This window comes from Leucoraja erinacea, chromosome 9 (assembly GCF_028641065.1).
Source record: "Leucoraja erinacea ecotype New England chromosome 9, Leri_hhj_1, whole genome shotgun sequence".
NCBI classification, from domain to species: domain Eukaryota; kingdom Metazoa; phylum Chordata; class Chondrichthyes; order Rajiformes; family Rajidae; genus Leucoraja; species Leucoraja erinaceus.
The window spans coordinates 18323724-18338466 of record NC_073385.1 but is presented as its reverse complement, the minus strand read 5'-3'; the positions used below and the strand labels follow the sequence as shown (position 1 = coordinate 18338466).

Sequence of the window (14743 nt, the reverse complement as noted above, 5' to 3'; positions counted from 1 at the left end):
TGGGATGCTGTTCTTCAAGTTTTGCATATGGCCTCATTCTGATGGTGGAAAATACTGAGGACAGACATGTTAATACGGGATTAGGAAGGGGAATTAAAATGGCTAGCAACCGGATGCTTCAGTTGGCCCTGGTGGGTGGATTGCAAATGTTCGACGAAGTAGGCATCTTTTGACAGAGAGGATTTGAAGTCCGATAAACAAGTTTGGGAGAAATTGACCCATCATGTCATTGAATTTTGAAGTACAATGATTAGCATGTGGGCAAGGAATAGGCAATTACCAGAAATGGTCAGCTGTCCAAGGCACAAAAGGCTGCCAACACTTCTGTAATTGAATGAACCAAGAAAGAAATTCAACCATTCAACCAAGAGTCCAAATGTGAATAGTTTGGCTGACCTGCAACGTCTTCTTGAGGAGAAATGATTTTGACTGGACGATCAGCATTGTATTTTGCTCTGAGTGTGAATTCCAAGTCAAAACCTTTTTTTGCCATTTCAACTAAATGGGAATAAGTGACTAATTAAAACTCTTCATTAGCCAATTGTTCCCATTCCTACGCACAAAGTTACTCGTCTTTCTGGAATGTCTAACATAATTTTGTTTTGTTTTCTTAAAAGCTAAGAAGATCTGAAGAGGATGAAGAAAAAGAAGAAGATATTGAAGTTCCCAAGGCCATGGGGGATATCTTTGAATCTCTCGCTGGAGCCATCTATATGGACAGCAGGATGTCCTTGGAGACGGTTTGGCAGGTGTACTACCCCATGATGAGACCCCTAATAGGTAATCCCTTCTTGTTGACATCCTCCTGTCATTGTCATGGTTGGTTCCGCTTCGACACTAATGCTTCTTATTGCGTTTCACCTTTCAGAGAAGTTTTCAGCGAATGTACCACGCTCTCCTGTTCGTGAGTTGTTGGAGATGGAGCCAGAGACTGCCAAATTTAGGTAAAGAGTTGGAAAGATGATGCACGCCATGAAATTGTGCAATAAACAGTGACACTGATGTATCGCATGTCAGTATCTAAGTGATAAGTCTGGTGATGTAAGGAACTGCAGATGCTGGAATCTTGAGTAAAGCACACTGTGCTAGAATAAGTGGAATTCATTGCCACAGACGGCTGTGGACGCCATGTCTATGGATATTTTTCAGGTGGAGACTGACAGATTCTTGATTAGTACAGGTGTCTGGGGTTATGGGGAGAAGGCAGGAGAATGAGGTTGGGAGTTAAAGATAGATCAGCCATGATTGAATAGCGGAATAGACTTGATGGGCTGAATGGCCTAATTCTGCTCCTACAGCAAATGAACTCAGCAGGTCAAGCAGCATCTGTCAGAAGTAGGGTCAGAAATATCACCTATCCATTCCCTCCACAGATGCTGCCTGACCTGTTGAGTTGCTCCAGCACTTTGTGTTTCATTAAGCGAAGAATCTGATTGACCACAACTGTCAAGAGGAAACAAAACACCCAATTATGTAATCTTACGCAATGTTTTTTTATTTTTATCGCACTTTTTCATCTCCAAAGACAGTTGGAACTACAGACTAATTCAAAACATCATTTAAAACATCATCTTAGGAAGTTTTGGACTTGACTCAAATGGAAAAATATGAATAGCTAGAAAAAAGGGTGCTTCAGGATTCATACAGGACATTAATGTCATTTCTGTACAGCCTCTGAATACATAGAACATAAAACACAGGACCAGGTTCTTCGGCCCACAATATCTTAACCGAATATGATGCCAAGATAAACTAATCTCCTCCGCCTGAACGTGATCTATATATTCCCTCCATTCCCTGCATTTCCATATGCCCATCCAGAACCCTCTTAAACACTATCGTATATCTGCCTCCACCACCACCCCTGGCAGCACGTTCCAGGCACCCACCATCCTCCGCATAAAAATACTTGGGCGCATCTCCTGGAAACTTTGCCCCCTTAAACCTTAAAGCTATGCCCTCTAGTCTGATATTTCCACCCTGGGGGGAAAAAAAGTTCTGAAATACAAAGAATATAAGCTGATAATGTATATTAACTTGTGGTTTGTTCGGTCTTCTTCCATTATGAGAAGCAACGGATAAGGTTCTGAGTTGAGCATCAGGAATGGGATGTTGAAAGAAATTAAAGGTGCTTCCCATTTGAAATGAGAAAATGAACCATCAATTGGTTGGTGATTCTGCTCTTCATATATATTCTTCCTATTTTAATATGAATTAATCCAGTAAGGTAAGGATTCTACTTGTGGGAAAAATGGTAAGAAGTGACCACCTTTAAAATAGCAAAAAAATATTATTTAAGGCAAGAGTGAACAGAATGTGGAATGTTCTGCTGCAACCTTTGACTAAAATAGGATGTGCTGTTTAAGAGCTGACAAGTAAGGGAATGAGATGAAACTTGAGAGCCTGTGGAAACAATTAATGGGACAGACCCGATTTGCCAAAGGGCTGATGTGTGATCCTGATTACATGCGTAAATTGAATGGTATCTTTCATGAAACAAAAATAAACCACTGAGGTTAGAGTTACTTAACAGCCAGGCAATGAATATTTAAAATAAAGGCCAAGGTGGTGTTTCAGCCACATTCCAGTCCTTCTCTCCAATGTCTTTAGTCCAGTTCTGCGTTTCAGTTTTTATTTCAAATTTCCAGCCTTGAATTTTCTCCAGCTTCACAGCATGAAGGGGCTACTTAGTCAGAAGTCTGAATATATTCTCCTAGCAAATGATCAATTTTTCCTGGAGGTAGACAAAAATGCTGGAGAAACTCCAGGAAAATTTGTTTAAGTAGGAACTGCAGATGCCGGAAAACTCAGCGGGTGATGCAGCATCTTTGGAGCAAAGGGTCTCGACCCAAAACGTCGCCTATTTCCTTCGCTCCATAGATGCTGCCTCACCTGCTGAGTTTCTCCAGCATTTTTGTCTACCTTCGATTTTCCAGCATCTGCATTTCCTTCTTAAACAATTTTTTCTGGAGTATCAGAGACCTGATAGAAGTAGATAAAATGATAGAAAGCATAAATAGGGTAGACAATCAGAACCCTTTTCTCAGGGTGGAAATGTCAACGCTGAGCGAACATGGCTTTAAAGTGAGAGGGGTAAAGTTTAAAGGAGGTGTGCAGGGCAAGTTTTTTGTACTCAGAGTGGTGGGAGCCTGGAACGCACTGTTGGGGGTGGTAGTGAAGGAAGACGCAATTGAAGAGGCTTTTAGATAGGCACATGGGTATGCACGGGATGGGTAAATATGGATCATTTGCAGGCAAAGCAGATTAATGTAACTTGACATCATGTTTGGCACGGACATTGTGAGCTGAAAAACAAACAATTATAGTGCAATAGTAACAATAATAGTCTATGTAGTTCAGAGCTTATTTGGAGGTTGCAGTGTTTAATAGCTGAATGGTTGTAGGGAAGAAGCTGTCCCTGAACCTGGACGTTACAGTTTACAGGTTCCTGTACCACCTTCTCAACGGCAGGGGTGAAATGAATGTGTGGTCAAGGTGGTGTGGGTCTGATTATGCTGGTTAAACTAGTTGAATAGCCGCCGACTTTTCCGTGGAGCAGGGACGTCTAAACTAGAGGGCATAGGATTAAGGTGAGAGGGCAAAGGTTTAAAAGGAACACGAGAAGCACATTTACCGCACACATGGTGGTGTATATATGGAGCGAGTTGCCAGCGGAAGCAGTGGAGGTGAAGATTTGGAGAGGTCGATGGATGTGAAAGGTTTGGTGGGATGTGGGCCAAGCCCAGGCAAGTGGGACTAGCGTGGTTAGGCAACTAGGTCATTGGTGAGTTGGGCTGAAGGCTGTGTTTCCGTGCTGTACAGCTGCGTGACACGTCTCCAGAGGCCAAGACAGCAATACAAGCTCAAATCCCATCACAATAACTGGGGAAACTTCATGTTTGAGAAATGCCTTTTATAAACACTTATACGTAGTTTTATTTACATTACGAATAAACAACCATATCCTGTGATCAAATTTTTTTTTTTAAAACAAGAAATAGTTGAACAGCACCGCAGACTTGAGCTAGACCAAGCTGAAACGGTTACAGAGAAGATTTACGAGGATGTTTCCAGGACTAGAGGGTGTGAGCTGTAGGGAGAGGTTGAGTCGGCTGGGACTCTATTCCTTAGAGCGCAGTAAGATGATGGGTGATTGTGTAGATAAAATCGTGAGAGGAATAGATCCGGTAGATGCACAGAGCCTTGCCCAGAGTAGGTGATTCGAGGACCAGAGGGCATAGGTTTAAGGTGAAGCGGAAATGATTTAATAGGAATCCGAGGGGTGACTTTTTCACACAAAGGGTGGTGGATGATCAGCCACGATCACAGTGAATGGCGGTGCTGGCTCGAATGGCCTACTCCTGCACCTATTGTCTATTGTATGGAACAAGCTGCCAGAGGAGGTAGTTGAGGCAAGGATTAGCCCAACGTTTAAGAAACAGTCAGACAGGTACATGGATCGGACAGGTTTGGAGGGATAGAAACATAGAAAAATAGGTGCAGGAGTAGGCATTCAGCCCTTCGAGCCAGCACCGCCATTCAATATGATCATGGCTGATCATCTAAAATCAGTACCCCGTTCCTGTTTTCTCCCCATATCCCTTGATTCCTTTAGCCCCAAGAGCTAAATCTAACTCCCACTTGAAAACATCCAGTGAATTGGCCTCCACTGCCTTCTGTGGCAGAGGATATGGGCCAAACTCAGGCAGGTAGGATTAGTGTAGATGGGACATGTTGGGCCGAAGGGCATATTTCCACGCTCGATCACTATGACACATAATGCTGCACTATATTCATTCTATTACAGAGTAAGATATTGAATATTTTTATCTGAAAAAGGGTCCTGACCCGAAGCGTCACTTGTCCATCTTCTCCTGACCCGCTTGACCTACTCCAGCACTTAGTCTTAAAGACTACAACCTCCAAATAACTACATAGACTTGGGGCCATTGGTTTTGTCTTTTTGCACTATTATTGTTTGTTTTTATGTGTGTGTGTATGTGTATATATATCTCAGCGGGACAGGCAGCATCTCTGGAGGGAAGGAATTTTTCAGACTGAAGAAGGGTCTCCCATTCCTTCTCTCCAGAGATGCTACCTGTCCCGCTGAGTTACTCCAGCATTTTGTGTCTACCTTTGATTTAAACCATCATCTGCAGTTCCTTCCTACACATCTGCAGTTCTTTGCTTCTACTTCCCAAATATTTTTGCTTGTGATTTGACTGAAATGTACCCATTTAAATGGGTTTCTTACTAACCAGTTCGTCTCCTTTTAAAGCCCCGCAGAGAGAACGTACGATGGCAAAGTCCGAGTCACCGTGGAGGTGGTTGGCAAAGGAAAGTTCAAAGGAGTCGGCCGCAGTTACAGGATTGCCAAGTCTGCGGCAGCTCGCAGAGCACTAAGGAGCCTGAAGGCAAACCAGTCTCCATTGCAAAACAGCTGAGGAGTCATCCTCCCTACTCCCACACCCCAGCCCAGCCCGCACCTCTTCATAAGCTCACCTGGGGTCACGAGAAAACAAGACTGGGTCATCGAGCGTGAGCCAGTTACTCTATGAAGGTGTAAAGTGTTTGTACTACAGTAGTATAATTTAGGATTAATTGTGGACTATAGTAAGCTCTTGCGCGAACACAATCCTTCCCTCCTCCTGCCCTATTTTGCTAGATTAATCACAAGAGTGCTTTATATTCATTTTGCAAGCATTTTAACAGTTGTCAGGTTTCCCTATGATGTTTACTTAATTTTTTTTTAATATAGCTTTTTGCTTGGTGTTTAGTGAGCCAGGAAGCTTATGCTGGTAAAGTGATTAGTTATTAGATTGCACATTTTTAGTAATCTTGAAATTCTTGACCTGTGCACTAGTGCCAGTCCAGCAGCAGTGTGTAAAACTGTCTAGTATGAGCTGGTGAGAGCAAGCGAGTGTGCCAGTATTGTCCTGTTTCCTCGTCATCCATTCACATTTAGAGGTGACATTCCCAATCCTTGTTTTTGCACTTAATTTAAATAGGAACAGGTTTCACTTAAAGCAACTGGCATTTACAGTGAGTACCATTTGTTCAACTTAATGCCACACAATGAGTCTCTTGCATTTAATCAAAAGGGTTTTGCCTTAATTAAAAATAACCCCCACTTGTTTTGTTTTCTTGAACCTTTTGATACATTTTTATGGCTGATTTTACATTCCCATTTAATACACGTTATATGATAACTGACGGCAGCCATCGACTGACCTCCATCGGAGCTGCGATTGCGTAACTTATTGCAGAGCGAGATGGAGTTACACGTATATTTTAATACAGAACCAATGGTTTCGGATACTTAGATTTGAAGCGTTGACAATTTTCTTTTCGATGCAAGAAGTAGCTGAATTTCCACTCTGTGGTCTTTAGGGAAAGTGTGCATTGTGCTGGCGACGTGAGTGCGGTGCTTCCCAACTCAAATTTGGTGCTGCAGTACAGAAACCGTCGCTCTGGCGACACGGTGACTTTAGACATATCATTCGTAAAATATGCTGCAGAATATTTTTGTAAAATATCGGAAGCGTTATTTTATTGTTGACCAGCACCTTTCCATTTGTAAGAGATGGAGTAAAAATGCGCAGGTGAACGTACACCAACCCACGCAGACGCGAGTGCATGCAGCGTACAATATGTATATGCAAGAGCGCGCGCGCACACACACACACACACACACACAAACAGACGCGCGGGAACAAGCACACACAGAGAAGCACATGCACTTCCTCTGTGCTTGGACAAAAGCACCTAACTTTTACACCAAAGTTGTGTGTTTGTGAAGAAACCCTGTTCGTGTTTGCATCGTTTTGTTTTATAAAAGTTAAAACCTACGTGGCACAGGCAAGGAACAGAAAATCCTGTGATTAAAACATGATCTTGTTTAATCAGTCTTCAGCATTCAAGCTTTTAAAGAGAGGATGCATCCTACTTGGCTCAGCTCAAGGTCGTGGTTATGTTTTCAGTAGAAACCAATTAGGCGTTCTTCCCTTTGAATACCTCAGTTCTTATTTGCATGAGTTTTTGATTTCTCGTTATTTTTGGTGCTATGTTTTTATATTATGCTTGAAATGTTTAAATAATTGTTTTTGCACTGTAACTATAATACCTCTTTTAATTTTACTTTTTGAAAAAAAAATTACATTTGGGAACTTTGTCTCAATGCTCTCCAGAAAAATCCTCTCAAGTCCCCTGCAGTTGTTACTCACCTTTACCACCGCGACGAGCTTCAGACGTTTGAAAGCAAGTCTTTCTCGCTTTTATTGTTCACGTGAGTCGGGAGACATGAACTTGAAAGGCGTTCGTGTACAGTTTTTACATCCCAACCTGTCGCATCGTTCCTGTCACTTGCAAAAGTAAAGTCTTTTAAATCTCTCAAAAGTTAACAACTGAAGACATATAGCTACCTTTTATTAATGTACAAACTGAAAAATGAGTCATTGTTTTTAACACTAGTCATATGTACGTGATTGATTGCCGCGGGCTCATTTTAATCTGCATCATGGTCCAGAAAATGGATTTGTTCCTGTTTCCACACACTGTTACCCCAAAACCTGTTTAGATATCCCCGTCGTACAGGCATAGTCCAAGGCAAGTACTCATCTCCACGTATCATACGTTCAAACGAAACACACTCTACTAGAAATGTCACAAAGGATTTGACATCAAACAGAATGTCACCAATTTGGGATTATTTCCAGTATAAACAGTGCATCACACTTTTCAAAAGAATCAAGAGAAGCGTGGGCTATTTCTATCATTTATATTCCTTCATGAAATCCTATTTTTCCACTGTAACAGCCTTCTGATTTAAAGTCCTAATCAATGCTGCAATTTATTTCCTCCCTGTCTTTGTCAAGACACAAAACACAGTGTCCCCCCCCCGTTGCTGTTGTATACATGTAGCACGATTTAAGCATTGCACTTGGCACCATGCTTTACCTCATTTCAAACGAGAAATGTATATGCTAATATGCTTAATGAGAAAAAGATTTGTTTTATTTTAGGTTTGGGCCTTGCTGCTGTAATAAATGCTAGGGTTTTATTTGTGAAAGGTGATGAACTTGCTATCTTCTGTGTTCCTGCAGTCCCTCACTCACTGTACAACACATGACTTTAAATGCACTCTAACCTCATTGCAAGGGCAGGTCGGCAGCAGTGGTGGCAGCAATCTATTCTTTTGTTGGTATTTTGTACCAGAATGATAACTGTGACGTTTAAGAAGAGAAAAAGTGCGTGTTTGCGAGGTGTTTGAGTATTGCGGGCGTTTGCTGTAATGTAAATAGTGTGATTTTAAAAGCACCTGCAGGAGAATGGGAGTGAATACAAAATGTATTGGAACTAAATTAAGTGCATCATCACATACTGCAGCAGTCTGTAAGGGACAGAGAATATATCTCATTCATACTGTAAACATGCTGCAGAGATTTGCATTCTGCACCTTATGGATCACAATTTCGCCTTTTAATGGTTTCTTTTTGTAATTGTAGCTTAAATATCAACAATAAAGTATGGTCTGGTTGGTCATTATTTTGACGTCTGCTCTTTTCCTTGTATCAAAATGGTGAACTTCATTTTATTTTACTGTCACGTGTACGAGGTACAGTGAAAAGCTTTTGTTGCGTGCTAACCAGTCAGCGGAAAGACAATACATGATTACAATGAACAGATAAAGGATAGGGGAACGTCTGAGCTCGGAGGAACGCCAACGTTATTCAAAGGCCTAAGATAAACACAAAACGCTGGGGAGTAACTCAGCAGTATCTCCGGAGAAAAGAAATAGGTGATGTTTTGGGTCAAGACCCTTCTTCAGAAGTCTGTTCCCCTCTATCCAGCACATTGTTAATGCTGTAAATTCTGAGAGACAGACTATTCCGTGCCAAATCCCATGTCGATATTTATGCTCCACGCAAACCAACTTCCTCTAATCTTGTTAGCATTTCTTACTTTCTCCCATTGCATGTAACGGATTTATTATCCATAACGACTCTAGGCACAATTTGGAACTCGCTACCAAATTTCCTCTTGGATTTATTGGCAAAGCTCTTTTGTTGGCCTCTTGTCTGTCCATTCCCTTTGGACGGAAGTATAACCATATAATAACATATAACCATATAACAATTACAGCACGGAAACAGGCCAACTCGGCCCTACAAGTTCGTGCCGAACAATTATTTAATCCTAGTCCCATCTACCTGCACTCAGACCATAACCCTCCATTCCTTTCCCATCCATATAACTATCCAATTTATTTTTAAATGATAAAATCGAACCTGCCTCCACCACTTCCACTGGAAGCTCATTCCACACAGCTACCACTCTCTGACTAAAGAAGTTCCCCCTCATGTTACCCCTAAACTTCTGTCCCTTAATTATGAAGTCATGTCCTCTTGTTTGAATCTTCCCTACTCTCATTGGGAAAAGCTTATCCACGTCAACTCTGTCTATCCCTCTCATCATTTTAAAGACCTCTATCAAGTCCCCCCCTTAACCTTCTGCGCTCCAAAGAATAATGACCTAACTTATTCAACCTTTTTCTGTAACTTAGTTGCTGAAACCCAGGCAACATTCTAGTAAATCTCCTCTGTACTCTCTCTATTTTGTTGACATCCTTCCTATAATTAGGCGACCAAAATTGTACACCATACCCCAGAATTGGTCTCACCAATGCCTTGTACAATTTTAACATTACATCCCAACTTCTATACTCAATGCTCTGATTTATAAAGGCTAGCACACCAAAAGCTTTCTTTACCACCCTATCTACATGAGATTCCACAAATGAGTATAATTTGTTTATCCTGTCAAACACTTCTGTCGTCTTAAAGATAACTATAACGTTGCCACATTACTTTCTACTATGGTGAACAGAGCACACATCCTTGTTCAGTCTTTGCTGTGGAATAATTTCATCGTTCTGGCATCACCCTTGCATCCCTGTATAGTGTCTCTCTACATGCCACAGTTGTCAGAGTTCCTAAATATGGGGTGTCTATTTTAAGCAGAGACCTAGACCTCAAACTGGGTCATGTATTTTACACTGATCATCTGGCAGAAATGTTATACAGCTGTGCGCTGCATTATCCAAAGCGTGCAAAGATTGGTGAGCAATGTCCAGAGACGTACTAGAGAACATATGAGGTGCCAAGACTTCAGACTTTATAGATACAACGCGGAAACAAGCCCTTAAGCCCACTGTGTACACCGACCAGCGATCACCCCGTACACTAACACTACCTTACACACGGGTGACAATTTACAATTTTACCAAAATCAACTAACCTACAAACCTGCATGACTTTGGAGTGTGGGAGGAAACTGGAGCACCCGGAGAAAACCCACGTGGTCACAGGGAGAACGTAAAAACTCTGTACAGACAGCACCTGTAGTCGGGATAGAACCAGGGTCTCTGGTGCTGTAAAGCAGCAACTCTACCTCTGAGCCAATGTGCCGCCCCAAAGCCTACAAAGCCTAGCAACGCAAAGTGATGATTCTTATGTTTTGCAACCATGAAAATGACCAGAGTTTAGATTAGGCGCAACTTTATACATTTCCAGTTTCGCAGTCACTGGAAGCTGGTAGTGAGTGATATAGATCGCCAGTTGTGAATAACTCCAACTGTGATAATACTTGCTTTCAAGTTGAGTCAAGTTTGTTGTCATGTGCACAAGTATGATGAGGCACAGGTACAATGAAAAACATGGTTGCAGCAGCATCACCGGCACTCGGGTGGACTCGCACAACATGGAACATAGAACAGTACAGCAAGGAAACGGGCCCTTCGGCCCACAATGTGCAGAACATGATGCCGAATTAATCTGATCTCATCTGCCTGCACGTGATCCATATCCCTCTGTTCCTTGCTTATCCATGTGCCTATCTGAAAGCTTAAACACTGCCATCCTATCTGTCTCCACCACCAGCCCTGGCTCTGCGTTCCCCACTGTTTAAAAAAAAACTTGTTCTGCACATCTCCATTAAACTTACCCTCTCTCGCCTTATGGTTAACCTCTCGTGCTGGACATTTCCACCCTGGGGGGGGAAAGGTTCTGGATGTCTACCCTATCTGTGCAAGAAATAAATAATACACAATTAGAAATATTTGTAAAACAAAAGACTCCAAAGAAAGAGTAAAAATGCTTTTGGGAGGGAAAAAAAATCTTGATAGTGGAATAAATGGTCTGGAATGCTCTGTGGCTGAGGTAGGATTAGGGTTGAATCAAGAAACTAATTATTGTAGGTAGACAAAAATGCTGGAGAAACTTAGTGGGTGAGGCAGCATCTATGAGTTCTCCAATTTCAGGTAGACCTTGCTTTCTCCCTTCCCCTTCCCATCTCTCCCACAAGCCTACTGTATCTGCCTCTTCCTTTCTCTTCCTCGCCCCCCCCCCCCCACACACACATATCAGTCTGAAGAAGTCTCGACCCGAAACGTCGCCTATTCCTTCTCTCCATAGATGCTGCCTCACCCACTCAGTTTCTCCAGCTTTGTCTACCATCTAAATGGTGGGGATCATTGGTGATGGATGCTACCTTCATCAGGCAGCGTCTTATGTAGAGGATAGGAGACTGCCCGTGATGGCATATATGGCAATATATAAGACAGTCATAGCAAATAGGGTGCTATTCCTGCTGCCTCAGCAAGGCAATCATCTTCTATCAGATCTCCTAGACACCACTATCGTATCTGCCTCCACCACCACCCCTGGCAGCACGTTCCAGGTACCCACCACCCACAGGTGAGGGGGTGTGACTGGAAGATGGGTGGATGTTGCTCTCTTTAGAACTGAACCAGGAGATTTGAAAGGGAAAACAGGATGTTGATTTAACCAACCTACCTTCCATTGACTCCATCGATATCTCAAGGCCAGGCCAGGCCAGCAGCATGATCAAGGACCACTCTCACCCCAGTCACTCCCTCTTCTCCCCTCTTCCATCAGGCAAGAGGTACAGAAGTGTGAAAATGCACACACACCTCCAGATTCAGGGACAATTTCTTCCCAGCCGTTATCAGGCAACTGAACCATCCTGTATCTCTAAAGTCCAAAGATTTTAACATTGCATAAGAAAACTGCAAAGATGATGAATTACCTTGTTATACGGCATATCTGTCGATGTAGTTTCTAGTCTCGTTTAGTGATACAGTGCGGAAACAGGCCTTTCGGCCCACCGACCAGCGATCCCCACACACTTAACACCATCCCACACACACTAGGGTCAATTTTACTTTTATACCAAGTCAATGAACCAACAAATTTGTACCTCCTTGGAGTGTGGTAGGAAACCGAAGATCTTGGAGAAAACCCACGCAGGTCAGGAGAATGTACAAACTCTGTACAGACAGCATCCGTAGTCAGGGAAGGAACCCGGGTCCCTGGCGTGGTAAGGCAGCAACTACCGTTGCCCCACCGTGCCGCCCTTACGAATGATCACGCATCTGGGAAAGATACCTGACAATGATGGCATTTGCTGGGTAATTGGTATGGGATATGTCAATAGAGCATGTATGTACACCTGGGTTGAGATGCCATTAACCCAAAAATTGACTGCTGACTAAAGGGCCTGTCCCAATTTCTGGTATGAGTCGAGGGCAAACTCGGCAGAGGTCGTGAAAGTGGGACAAGCCCTTAACGCAGAAATCAACAAGGTAAGCCTTGCCTTCGTTTTGGAAACAGCCAAGGAATTGCAGATACTGGCTTACAAAAAAAGGCCCAAAGTAGAATCCTACAAACCCTACAATGGTCGGCATGTGCAGGTTGGAATCGAGAACCAGAGGTCATTGGTTTAAGGTGGAAAAGGTGCAGAGAGGATTTACGGGGATGATGCCAGGACTTGAGGGCCTGAGCTAAAGGGAGAGGTTGAGCAGGCTAGGACTTTATTCCTTAGAGCGCAGGAGGATGAGGGGTGATCTTATAGATGTGTCCAAGATTGTGAGAGAATTAGAGGGGTTAAATGTTGAATCAGGGTGGGAATTGAGAACAAGCATATATACTGTAGATTTAAGGTGAAGGGGGGGGGGGGTTAATAAGAACCTGAGGGGCAACTTTTTGCACGCAGAGAATGGTAGGTATATGGATAATTATAGAGGGTTGTGTGTGTGTTAAATATATATATATATAGTCGATATAGAGGGGATAGAGTTGAGGCTTGTACCTGTACTACAACAATGTGTAAAAGACATTTGAACAGGTACATGGATAAGAAAGGTTTAGAGGCATACTGGCCAAACGTGGACAGGAGGTATGGGGTAGATGGGGCATCTTGGTCAGGATAGACAAGTTGGGCCAAAGGGCACGTTTCCATGCTGTATGACTATGACTTATATAGTGCTGGAGTAACTCAACGGATCAGGCAGAACCAACGGAGAACATGAATGGGTGACGTTTCTGGTTAGGACATTTTCAGACTGATGAGAAGGGGTGAGAAGAGAGGCGGGGGGGGAAGTTTGGCAAGTGACGGGTGGGTGCTGGTGAGGCGGCGCAGGGCTGCCACTGCTCGTCCCCCGAAGACCAGAGACCAGGAGGATGGAGATGGCGATGGAGACTACAAGAGAGGAGGGAGGTAGGACGGAACCGGGGGTCTGGCCTACCGCGTCCTCCAGCTCAGCTGCAGGAGGCTCTACCTGGGGAACCAAAATGGGCGGGTGGGGGGGGGAGAGGACATCTGCTGCTAGTTATCCCTGCATGACTCTAATATCCTAGCCTGTCAAGCAGTGTACATGTGGATGTAGCCCATTCCGTCACATTGAGCAGGCCCTACCCCTTCACCCACATCAACTGCATCTACACTTCACGCTGCCTCGGGAAAGCAGCCAATATAATCAAGGACCACGGCGGCACAGCGGTAGAGCTGCTGCCATACAGTGCCCTACAGCGCTTGCAGCACCAGAGGTTCGATCCCGACTACAGGTGCTGCCTGTACGGAGTTTGCACGTTCTCCCCGTGACCGCATGGGTTTTCTCCGAGATCTTCGGTTTCCTCCCATACTCCAAATACGTGCAGGTATATAGGTTAATTGGCTTGGTGTATGTGTAAATTGTCCCCTAGTATGTGTAAGACAATGTTGATGTGTGGGGATCGCTGGTGGCGCGGACTTGGTGGGCTGAAGGGGCCTGTTTCCGCGCTGTATCTCTAAACTAAAAACTAAATTAAATCCTGGTCATTCCCTCTTCTCCCCTCCCTTTGAGAGGCCGAAGATACAAAACCTTGAAAGAGCCTATCATCAAATTCAAGAACAGCTTCTTCCCCATTGTTATCAGAGTACTGGGGTGGAAGATTGCAACCTTCATGTGGTCCGCCCTGTTTTCGACTAATGCAATGAACCCGACGTGCACAATCAAATAAGATCACATAGAACAAGTTGCCCTGCAACTTTAGGCTGTGAACGACATATGCAAAAAGAAGCTCAGAGTACTGAACGGTTCTCTTGTAAGCTAAGAATGTAGTCCCGGTCTTCCAACCAACTTCATTGTAGGCCATGCACTTTTTTTTTTAATCTGCGCTTTCTCTGTAATTCTAACAACGTACTACTATATTCTGCACTCTGGTATTTTTCTCATTACACCAACTGTGTGAAGTTTAATTGTAGTTGTATATAGTATGGTTGGATTGAAAATTCACTGTATCTCGCTACACGTGACAATAATAAACTAATACCACATCTCAGTCAACCTTATTCTCTGTTTCAGATCTGTATCCGATTCTTCTTTGAAAGCCGCTTGTTTCAAAGT

General features: G+C 43.3%; 1 protein-coding gene across 1 annotated transcript in view; it reads left to right on the top strand.

The window, feature by feature from the left end:
- dicer1 (dicer 1, ribonuclease type III) overlaps positions 1–8544 on the top strand; it is a 114298-nt gene extending 105754 nt beyond the window's left edge. The window contains exons 27-29 of the mRNA XM_055640240.1: positions 618–780; positions 869–944; positions 5279–8544. Of these exons, the coding sequence (XP_055496215.1) occupies positions 618–780; positions 869–944; positions 5279–5444 (405 nt within the window). The 3' untranslated portion in view covers positions 5445–8544. The remainder of the gene's footprint in view (positions 1–617; positions 781–868; positions 945–5278) is intronic.
- The last annotated feature ends 6199 nt before the right edge of the window (positions 8545–14743 follow it).